Source organism: Hylobates moloch, unplaced genomic scaffold (genome assembly GCF_009828535.3).
Source record: "Hylobates moloch isolate HMO894 unplaced genomic scaffold, HMol_V3 SCAFFOLD_6, whole genome shotgun sequence".
Classification (NCBI taxonomy): domain Eukaryota; kingdom Metazoa; phylum Chordata; class Mammalia; order Primates; family Hylobatidae; genus Hylobates; species Hylobates moloch.
Genome location: NW_026652281.1, coordinates 20,482,455 through 20,494,663, shown reverse-complemented (window position 1 = coordinate 20,494,663; position 12,209 = coordinate 20,482,455). Strand labels below are relative to the sequence as shown.

General features: G+C 34.4%; 1 protein-coding gene across 4 annotated transcripts in view; it reads left to right on the top strand.

Annotated features, from left to right (window-relative positions):
- SLC12A2 (solute carrier family 12 member 2) overlaps positions 1-12,209 on the top strand; it is a 108,890-nt gene that overhangs the window by 66,441 nt on the left and 30,240 nt on the right. For all 4 annotated transcript variants that reach the window (XM_032156532.2, XM_032156531.2, XM_058440530.1 and 1 more), the window contains exons 12-16: positions 1,015-1,138; positions 2,249-2,350; positions 3,493-3,648; positions 4,957-5,056; positions 10,290-10,401. In XM_032156532.2, the coding sequence (XP_032012423.1) occupies positions 1,015-1,138; positions 2,249-2,350; positions 3,493-3,648; positions 4,957-5,056; positions 10,290-10,401 (594 nt within the window). The remainder of the gene's footprint in view (positions 1-1,014; positions 1,139-2,248; positions 2,351-3,492; positions 3,649-4,956; positions 5,057-10,289; positions 10,402-12,209) is intronic.

The following is a 12,209-nucleotide window of genomic DNA, read 5'->3' as shown; positions in this document are numbered from 1 at the left end:
TTATATTACAGGCTTTATTAAAGGGAGAGTTAAAGTAATACTTCTCAATTTAGAATTGTTGCTATTTTCAAATTATTCGCTTCTATCAACCATATATAATATATATGATATATATATGCACATAAAGACATACATAGTTAATTTTATATATGTGAATGAATGTGAATGTGTTTATTTATATAAACATTTGTGCATTTGCTGTCAAGGTATAGTCTTTGAGTCTTTTTAGAAGTGCTGATGGATTTTTGCTTTTTTGACATATTTAGCACACATTTTCAAGATGTTTAAGGTATAGGAGTGCAGTCTAAGACTGCAAATAGGAAGTAGCAAAATATCTTTGTTCTAGTCAGTATGATGTCAACCTGAATATTTTATTTTACAAATATTTAAATGCCTAACGTGATCTACACATTGTGTTCATTACTTAAGGGTATAATGATGTATAGGATAGACATTATCTCCTCTTAGTGAACATTAAACAGCTGAATACTGATGGAAAGTACTTTTTATTGGTAAATCAAATAAATGAATGTTGATTCTGCAGTCTTGGTCTTAATGCTGTATTTATAGCCAGTGAGTACAGTAAAGGTAGAAAATACCATTTAAGACAGCGTTCAGTAATGTTTTAAGAAAGGTAGTTAAGTTTTATAATCAAGATTTTTATCTGCTTAAGATTTCAGCTTGTTTTTCTTAAAATAGGTCACAACTATGTCATATTAAGCCTCCAACTTTGTTTTTACTTGTATGCCTGCTTCTCTGATTTCTTCTTCATAAAATTTAATTTCAACATGGGGATAGGGTAAGGCAGATAGAAATTTTGACCAGTATCCTTCTGATGTTTGAAGTGCTTGAATTTCCTTTACATTTTGTAGGTGAAGCAGTATGTGGGACAGGATAAAAGAGATGACCAAGAATTAGAAACTTGAGTCTCATTCCTGATTAACCTGTTAGAACTATCAGCAAATCTGTATGTCTAATTTTAATATATTTCATTTTAGTGTTTTCTTTCATTAGGCTCTATGTAAGGACAACATCTACCCAGCTTTCCAGATGTTTGCTAAAGGTTATGGGAAAAATAATGAACCTCTTCGTGGCTACATCTTAACATTCTTAATCGCACTTGGATTCATCTTAATTGGTTAGTTATATAAATGATGTGTTATTGTAGATTTTTGGTGCATATTAGTTCTAGACATTGAATTATTAAATTATTAACAATGTTACCTTGGTATACTAAGCCTCTTTGTAATCAAAGTTTATAAAGTACTGTAAGTAATAGCACTCAGTACATATTTGCTGAAATTATTGCCATTACTAAGTCCTCATTAGAGCTAAAGGAAATTCCTAGGCTCTTTTCCTAAAACAAATATGATAATGGCATAAGGGAAAGGATTCTAGTGTCCCCTGTGACATCAGTGCCTTTGATGATCTATTTTTTTGGCACTCTGCTTCTGATCACAAGTGAGCTCTGTTGGGTCTTCCACTACTAAAGATGACATTGGACTTTTTAAGGTTTAAAGAATTTTGTCTAACCCCTGAGACTAGTTGACATTAAAAGGCTGATGTACCACCAAATGTTGTGGGACTATGTGGAAACTAACTCTCACGTGATGCCGTTAGATGTGTATTTGGTGTAGCCATTTTTGGACTACAAGTGGGCAATATCTCGTAAACTTGTCTGTGATCAAGAGTTTCCCTTCTAGGTGTGTACCCTATAGAAACTTGTATATATACTTAAAGGGCCATATACAATAATGTTTCTAGTATTATTCATTATAGTGAAAAATGAAAGCAACCTAGATCAATAGAAGAATAATATGCAGCAGTTAAAAAAGGAATAAACTTGGTTTTCATTTATCAGTATGGATGAATTTCAAAAATAAATGTAAAAGATCAAATTTCAGAATGATACATATGGTATGCTATTTATGTAACTTTTAAAACACCCAGAACAGTACTATTATGATGCGTATAGACTATACATGTCATAAAACTGTATAATACGGCTGGACAGAATATACCAAGTTTGGAGACGTGTGAGATAAAGTATAAAGGGGATTCAATGGTTTGCACAGGATTGGATTTCTGAAAAGTATATGAGGCATATATGGCAAACTCTAAATGTTTATGAAATCTGGATGGTGGTTATGGGGTGTCATGTTGTTATCTGAAGATGTGAAATACCTCATAATTTTAAGAAGTTAAATGTCTAATACATCAGTAAATCTCGCATGTGTTTGTTTTGCAGCTGAACTGAACGTTATTGCTCCAATTATCTCAAACTTCTTCCTTGCATCATATGCATTGATTAATTTTTCAGTATTCCATGCATCACTTGCAAAATCTCCAGGTAATTTTACATTTTTAAAAAAGTTTGTAAATATCATTTTTGATTGCAAAGAAAATAAAACTTTTGCCACATTTTAAAAGATGTTATATGTGGGATTAGTTCATTAATGCCAAGTCTGCCTTTACAGTTAATTCAAATTAAGCCTTCAAAGATCTCTTTATCAGTAAGTTTACTGATAATATTGTTTCTTGTCTTCAAAGCGTTTGATAGGATTAATCTCTAATTCTGATAACACTGAAAAATTGTTACTTTTTTAAAAAACTAGTTTTTCAGTCTTTAGCTGATTTCTATTTTAGTTCTAAGGACATCATTATGATATAGTTTACCTGTAAGAAAATGGTTTTAACACAATGAGTTCTGTAAAATTCTGAAAAGGAATTTTAAAATTTTAATTTTAAAAAAGGAACAAAAGCATTGTTCCTTTTAAAGATTTGAAAGTCTGAGAACAGGGAAGATAAAGTATGAGAACTTTGGACACAAACATTCTAACATCAGGTTTTTACTTTAAATATATAAATTTTATTGAAATGTTTTTTTAAAATAATTTTGGCTTTGAAACTACCTACCAATGAAAATTGAAAAACATGGTCTTCAACATTTTTTAAAGTGGGCTTCCTTCATAAATACTTCACTAAATGGGAAGGCATGTGTTTCTGTAGTCAGCTCTTAGTTTTTCTAGCAAGTTGATTATGTTTTTAATGATTTTTATGAACATTTTGTTTGAAATGTTTTATATATTCATTAGACTATGGATGTGGGTCATCCTAGAACCAGAAAATAAAGACTAGTTACTACTAAGGATTCAATTTGAAACCTTTCTTTTTAAAACCTTCTATACTTTTTAACATTCACGTAAGGTAGGTTGGTTTATTTTTGTTTATGAAGAGTTTATTGAATACAGAACTAGTAAGATACAGTAATGTGGAAATAGATGTTACCTTTTCATAGCCATCAAGAATTGTCAAATTCAATTGTGATCAATAATATTCTTTGACTTTACTATTCAATATTAGACATATACTTAATGCTTAAAGTCCTCTCAGTGTGGCAGCCATAAAGAATGTTATTTTTTGAATACATATGTACCATTGTGTAAAGCAGATGTGGTATTTGAGTGACTTTTATTTATTTGTTATTGTTAGGATGGCGTCCTGCATTCAAATACTACAACATGTGGATATCACTTCTTGGAGCAATTCTTTGTTGCATAGTAATGTTTGTCATTAACTGGTGGGCTGCATTGCTAACATATGTGATAGTCCTTGGGCTGTATATTTATGTTACCTACAAAAAACCAGGTCAGTCGCCTTTTTTGTTTGTATCCCAAGCTAGAAAACATCTAGAAGCTAGAAAATATCTAGAAGTTCTTTGTTATTTTTCATTTTAAGCATCATCTTTTGTATATCGAAAGCTACTTTGTGTAAAGCCTAAAATACTTTATTTCCAAACTCTTAAAGTTTTATTTTTTTCAAATACATGTAGTTTTAATAAAACAGTTACTTCGTGATTTTTTATTCTTATGGTTTCCATTCTCACTCATAAATTAAATTGATCCTATTTGTAGAAAAAGAATAAATTCATGTAATTAACATTTTGCTGCACTCAGTATATTTTTAAATTATTTTTTGAAAGGATCCAGTTACAGTACTGTAGTAGCTGTATAGCCTAATAAGCTAGGCTATTTATACATATAACCTACTGTGGTCCTTGGACTGGAGTGAGTACCATGGAGTTAACAAAATACTAGAAGACAATAGTATCTTTCCCACTAGGTTACTGTGTAGCAGGGGAAATTGGACCAACTTGTTTTAACTGGGTAATGATTAATGATTTCCTAGTATGTTGTATTGATAACAGCTAAATGTATCTCCATGTAAGATGATGATGCTAGAGTATGTTAGGATTGGTCCCAGTATTGAGCATTATAACCCGTGACACAAGAAAGACCTGATGAGAAAGGCTTCATCTGGGCTCGATAGAATAGATTGGGAAGAGATTACAAGAGTAGTTTCAATATAGTAGTTTTAAACAGTAAGAACACATTTTGTAATCCAGATATGAAATGATGAGCTTTTAGATTAAAGTGGTAGCTCCAGAAATGAAATAAAACATTTTAGAAGTAGTTATTTCTCTAGCATACCTATCAAGTCTATAAATTAACAAATGTCTAAAATCATTTGAAGTCTAAGTTGTTCAATAAAAAATAAAATTGTCCTGTTCAAATAACCCAAACAGTTAAGTACTATAAATAAGTATTTCTTAACAATTAGAAATTTGCTCATTTCCATTTAGACCTTTGGCTATATACAAACAATAATTTTAACATATTTATTTGTGAAAGACTCTTTTACAGTTGTATGCACAGCATGTCTACAGCCCTGTCATCTCAATCTTTTCTAAATAATACTTTTTCTTTAAATGAATTATAGTTCAGATTATCAGTCTTAATATCTTGCTGTATATGTGAACTATTGAAAGTACAATAGTGTATTTCAGCAATTGACTTTTTAAATGTGAAAGCATGTTTAATTCTCTGTGCCTCAGATTGGCTGTTGATTGGTTGTTATTACTGATGTTAATGCTGCATGAACATTATCTTCCCACAGATGTGAATTGGGGATCCTCCACACAAGCCCTGACTTACCTGAATGCACTGCAGCATTCAATTCGTCTTTCTGGAGTGGAAGACCACGTGAAAAACTTTAGGTAAGTGATAAAGAAAGAAACATGGAAGCATTTTCTCTTTGCTGGCCAGTCAGTTCTTATTTTTCATTGACATTTTCATGTACATTTCACATTTTTAATGGGACTTGGGCAGTTTAATTATTCAAGAACAAAATTGTACAAAGAGAAAAATTAATATCTACCTTAAAAAATGTTATGAGGGTTTTGGAGGTTTCTCACTTGAAGACTTTTAAATGATGGGTATGATAAAGTCAAAGTTTTATTTTCTCCATGACCATTAAAGTTACGTAACTGTGTAAATATGAGATTGATAAAGATTTTTTGATATGCGTTATTTTGTAACATTACTAACACACTAAAATTGTTAGTTGTGTCTTATCAGTGATTAACTGGAAGCAACTTATAGTGACAAAGAATCAATGCTTATACTAAAGAGCATTTATTACTATTTTCCCCAATAAATGACTTTAAGAATATATTATCTTTTTGGCTGGGCACAGTGGCTCATGCCTGTAATCCCAGCACTTTGGGAGGGCAAGGCTGGGGGATCAGTTGAGGTCTGGAGTTCAAGACCAGCCTGGCCAACATGGTGGAACCCTGTCTCTACTAAAAATATAAAAATCAGCCAGGCGTAATGGCGCATGCCTGTAGTCCCAGCTACTTGGGAGGCTGAGGCAGGAGAATGGCTCGAACCCAGGAGGCGGAGGTTGCAGTGAGCCAAGATCATGCCATTGCACTCCAGCCTAGGCAACAGAGCAAGACTCCGTCTCAAAAAACGAAAAAGAATATACTATCTTTCTAATAGTTTATTAACCATCGGTATAAACTTTCTTTAGTCGTGAGTAATCCCTCCTTATTGGCTTCTGCATGATAAACACAAATCTTTTCCGTGTTTATTAGTAAACCAAAAGGGAAAATAATGTTTTTAAAGAAACCCTGAAACGTAGATAAATGTCAAAAGAGAATTGCTCTACCCAGTCTCTCTCCCAGTAAGAAAAGTAATTGTTTATCTTTTTGATACTCTTTCGAATTCCCCCGTTCCTTTTTGCTAGAATAAAAAGTTCTGAGAGACCACACACAGGTCTTCAGCTTTAGGGTAGAGAGAAATGGAGAAGAAAGAATGAGAGCCCTGGGAGGAAAATTTTCACTTCAGCATATTTTGGATAGTGATGTCAAGGATGACAGAAAATAGAGATTATTCTTTTATGTAAAAAGTTGTATCCTAGAACTGAGAGTATGACCAACAGTCTATGTTTATTTGCCATCAATTAAAAAAAAAAAAAAACCTCTTGCTTTGGCTCGTTGTAGTAAAGCCAACATAAAAAAAAAATTATTTTTGGGCATGTTGGTTCATGCCTGCAGTCCCATCACTTTGGGAGGCTGAGGCGGGAGGATCACTTGAGCCTAGGAGTTGGAGACCAGCAATTTGAGACCAGGCTAGCCAACATAGTGAGATCTTGTCTTTACCAAAAGTTTAAAAAATAGCCAAGTGTGATGGTGCATATCTGTGGTCAGGAGACTGAGGCTGGAGGATTGCTAGAGCCAAGGAGGTGTCTAGGCTGTAGTGAGCCATGACTGCACCACTACATGCTAGCCCAGGCAACAGCGAGACTCTGTCTCAAAAAAAAAAAAAAAAAAATCCCAATTTGGCTTTTTAATTTTTATCAGAATTATATGTGAATATTGTTTAAAGGGGAAAAGCTAGCCTGCAAGGTTTGTCATGAAAATCAATAGTTGCCTGCTCCTCATATCCCTCTTTCTCTCACAACCACAGGTAACCATGTTATTTACTTCATAAATACCATGCTTGTTGCACAGTAGTCCCCTGTTATCCACAGGGGTTGTGTTCCAGGACCCTCAGTGGATAGCTGGAACTGCAGAGAGTACTGAGCTTGATTGTCATGGGTCAGAACACCTTTTTGTTGTTGTTGTTCATGTCTGCTATCCACGAAGTTAGTGCCTTTTCCATCGTAACTAAGCCCTTATTGCACATTACGGCTGTAACTTTTACAGTTTGAAGTGCAGCAGCAAAACTAGCATGAATTTCTTTTTCCTTCCTTACAATTTCACAGTTAGAAGATTCATTTTCTTACTGTAGATTTTAGTAACGTCTGCATATAATTTTTTTTTCTTTCCTTATTAAGAACTTTCACCTTTTCACTTAAAGGAAGCATTTTACAGTTTTTTTGTTTTTTTTTTTTTTGGCATATTCAAATTGCCAGCATCCCTGCTCTTGTGCTTTGAGGGCATCATGAAGTAAAATAAGAGTTGCTTGAACACAGGCACTGCGATACGCAACAGTGGATCTGATAACCAGGACAGATGTTGGGCAGGCAGTGTCTGTAGCACGGAGACGCTGGATAAAGGGAGAATTTATGTCCCAGGCTAGATGAAGCTGGATGTTGAGAAATTTTACCACACTACTCAGAATGATGCATAATTTAAAATATATGAATTGTGTATTTACAGACTGTTCTATATTCTGAAACAATGGAAAACAAAGCTACAGATAAGGGGGGACTAGTGTACTTTTTGATTTTTAATTTTGAGCATTATCAACTGATGTCTTTCATCTACCTATGCCTACCACATGTATGCATCCTTAGCTTTATACCCCATCCTCCCAGTACATTTTATATTATGATTTTGATTAGATCATATTTGGTATTTACATTTTTAAGACTTTTAAACATGCTGTAACAGCTGAGCCATGTAGTAAATTATTACTGTTTTTTCTTTGCTACATAGCTTTTTTGTTTTCCCTGAAACTAATAATTTTTCTTCTTCCTTAACTATATTCATCACTATCTTAACCTTCACCAAACTTGCCAAAAGATATTTGTTGTCTTCACCTTGTAGTTTCTTACTGTTTACTGTTTCCTTAATTTGGGTTTTGGGATTTAGTCTTGTCTGAAATGAAGTGTCTCTAATACTTGGCCAGGGAAGTTCGGCATTGGTGGGTGGAGCTTGTCAGTTGAAGTCCTTAATGTAGATTAATGTGGCTTTGCTGGTTCTTTGAGGAATGTGAGTTATCTTAAAGGCTTTCTTTTTAATCTGATTAGATTTTCCAGAAAAGATTATTTTAATCTTCTGCTTGTAGGTAGAGAGTTCTGGGAGCCAAGTGGGGAAAGGAGCTTAAAGGTTTCAGGGTTCAGTATATACATGTTCTTTAAACTCTTCTATTAAATGTAGCTTACTTCTGCCCCAGCTGTTGCTGGTGACTCCCAGACCAGGGGCTCTCTCCAGCAAATAAGCCCCAGCTTAGCAGGGTTGGGGAGGTTCAGGGACAGTGGCCTATCACAGGGATGGAAATGATTTAGATCCATCTAGTTACTTCTTGTGTAAACTTTTACTTTCTTTAACACACTGTTCCTGCCACTTCCAGAGGGACCTACTGTTCCTAACTCCTAGGCATTTTGGTGATTTTTAGATGTAAAATCAGGTAGTTTCATAGCTTCCTCATGTGCTTTTCAGATTTGTCAAATCCTTTACTTTTCTTCCAGTTGCTTTCTAGCTTTCAATATTCCAATGCTGTTGTGCTCTAGATATTTTTGTGGTTTGTGCCTTTAAAAAAATCTCTTCGCCGTGGAGAGTTTTGAGAAAGGAGATAACATCAAGGCAGATGTGCACTCTGCTGCTGTTACTCAAAGTCATCCCTAATAAACTTTGTACTGTACCATTTTTGGTGTGATCAAACTGTACCAAATTATATCTTTGTGGTTTATTATTTAGTAAAGGTAGGGGCTACAAGTTAATTTCTCACAGTAACGGGTTCTATTAGGGTATGGGTTAAACTACTCTACCAAAAAGACTGAAAAATACAGTGGCTCAAACAAGAGAGACATTGGTGTCACATGGTAGTCCACAAGTAGACAGATGGTTCATGGCAGGTAAGCAGATTTGCTGTACTTTGGTCACTCAGAACCTACATTCCTTGTCAGTCTGCCATTCCCTAGCTGTTTTTGTTCATGTGGTCAAAGTCTTCACCACATCCATAGTCTAGCTTTCTGGAAAGGGGGAAGAATGTATGGAGGCAGCGCAGCTTCCTTTTTTAAAGGACATACCCTGGAAATAGGAACATACTTATGGGGTATAAGTTAGTCATTGGGCCACATTTGGCTCCTAGGAAGGATAGGAAATATACTCTCTGGCTAAGGAGTTACGTAACTTGCTAAAGCTCAGAAAGTCTGGGGCATGATTTCATGTTTGATTGCCTCAAAGCAACTCTCCCAGACAGAATTGCTTTTCCATCTCATTTGCTAAAATTCTAAGTAAGATGGTATTTTTTGAAAAGTCGTTATTTAGGTTTTCATCGTCATTTTAAGGACTCCTCTAAAAGTTAATGTTTACGTCGGAAATTGTAGTCTGCAATTCACTTTCTGTTATAGTTTATTTTGATTATATAAATCCTTGTCTTAAAGAATTTTTGCCAACTTGTTTGGACCTACCAAATGGAGACCTGTATATTTTTTACATTAAGTATCAGTGATTTCCATTTCTAGTCAGTGAAAATCAAGAGCTACAAATATATGAAAGGCATGCCACTGTCTCAAGTTTGCAAAGGCAATTGAATTCAGTTTTGGCTTTCGTCATTGATAGCTAGAATTCAAATTTCTAGTTCAAGTAGAAATCTTTTTTTCAACATAGGTGATTTTACTCATGTGATAACAGTCGTTAACGTTAAGCTAGATTAGAGAGGGCTGATATCATGAAGTAGTAGTAATTATGAAGTGATCAAGCTAAGAAGGAAAGTGGCCTGTTTTGTACATGAAGGCAAACCTGTGCTCGCAGGAAGTTTTGTAAACTCTGTGAAAGAATTATTAATAGAATATTTATTACCTTTAGAAAATGAAAAATTGTTACATATTTGAAGACAAAGCAGTGCTCACAGGAAGTTTTGCAAACTCTGTGAAAGAATTATTAATAGAATATTTATTACCTTCAGAAAATGAAAAATTGTTACATATTTTTTTAACTAGCATGATAATTTCTTTCTGTAATACCTACCAGAATCTTGATGTATAATATTACCTATTATTTTAGAGGGACATTTGGCATGATGTTAGTTCCAAGATTTTGTTTCTGCATTTCTCATGTACCAAGAAGTCTCGGTTAAAAATAATCTTTTTGAGAATCCTGTGGCCTGTCCTTAAGGACAGTTGTATACAGAAAGCTTCTTAGGGAAACAACTTAAAATCTTGTTGTCAGAAACACAAATTTATCTAATTTTGTTTGTCTTTTCATCTTAAATTAGGCCACAGTGTCTTGTTATGACAGGTGCTCCAAACTCACGTCCAGCTTTACTTCATCTTGTTCATGATTTCACAAAAAATGTTGGTTTGATGATCTGTGGCCACGTACATATGGTAAGTATCAATTTTGTTTTCTTTTTCAAGTTTTTTTTAAAGTTTTATTTTAGGTTCAGGGATACATGTGCAGGTTTGTTATGTAGCTAAATTGTGTGTCACAGGGGTTTGGTGTACAGATTGTTCTGTCACCCAGGTGATAAGCATAGTACACTGAATAGGTAGTTTTTTGATCCTCACCCTCCTCCCACCCAGTAGCCTCAAGTAGGACCCAGTGTCTGTGGTTCCCTTCTTTGTATCCATATGTACTTAATGTTTAGCTCCCACTTATAAGTGTGAACATGTGGTATTTTGTTTTGTGTTCCTGTGTTAGTTCACTTAGGATAATAGCTTCTAGCTGCAGCCATGTTTCTGGAAAGGAAGTGATCTCATTCTTTTTTATGGCTGCATTATACTCCATGGTATTACAGGTACCACATTTCCTTTATCCAGTCTACCATTGATGGGCATTTAGGTTGATTCCATGTCTTTGATATTGTGAATAGTGCTTCAGTGAACATATGCATGCATGTGTCTTTATGGTAGAACAATTTATGTTCCTTATATATACCCAATAATGGCATGGCTGAGTCAAATGATAGTTCTGCTTTGAGTTCTTTGAGAAAGCCAAACCGCTTTCCATAGTGGCTGAAGTAATTTACATTCCCACCAGCAGTGTCTAACTGTTTTCTTTTCTCTGCAACCTCACCAGCATCTGTTTTTTTTTTTTCTTTTTTTGACTTTTTAATAATTGCCATTCTGACAGGTGTGAAATAATTTTTTTATACTAAAACTTTTATGCTGTATATAATTTGTAATTTATAGGGCTTTCTACATTGGAAATAATTTGACAAGCCAATTTTTTTTTTCAGGTAGTTGTTTTTTTCAAAATATTTTTGCCCTTAAATGGTCTTGAGTGTGCATTTTTAAACAGATACTGAATTTTGAGCTCTCATTGTTTTTCTTATTCATTATGAGTAGATTTTAACAAATGGTATTGTCCTTGTAGAGTGGTTTGGCTTTTTGATACCTATGGAGTCGAAATTCACTGTTATTTTTCTCACTAATATGTCTGAAACTGGGCCCCTTCCTTACACCTTATACAAAAATTAAGATGGATTAAAGACTTAAAACATAAGACCTAAAACATAAAAACCCTATAAGAAAACCTAGGCAGTACCATTCAGGACATAGGCATGGGCAAAGACTTCATGACTAAAACACCAAAAGCAATGGCAACAAAAGCCAAAATTGATAAATGGGATCTAACTAAACTAAAGAGCTTTTGCACAGCAAGAGAAACTATCATCAGAGTGAACAGGCAACCTACAGAATGGGAGAAAATTTTTGCAATGTATCCATCCGACAAAGGGCAAATATCCAGAATCTACAAGGAACTTAAACAAATTTACAAGAAAAAAACCACCCCGTCAAAAAGTGGGCAAAGGATATGAACAGACACTTTTCAAAAGAAGACATTTATGCGGCCAACAAACATATGAAAAAAGCTCATCATCACTGGTCATTACAGAAATGCAAATCAAAACGACAATGAGATGCCATCTCACACCAGTTAGAATGGCAATCATTAAAAAGTCAGGAACAACAGATGCTGGCGAGGATGTGGAGAAATAGGATCACTTTTACACTGTTGGTGGGAGTTTAAATTAGTTCAACCATTGTGGAAGACAGCGTGGCGATTCCTCAAGGATCTAGAACTAGAAATACCATTTGACCCAGCAATCCCATTACTGGGTATATACCCAAAGGATTGTAAATCATTCTGCTGTAAAGACACATACACATGTATGTTTATTGTGGCACTGTTG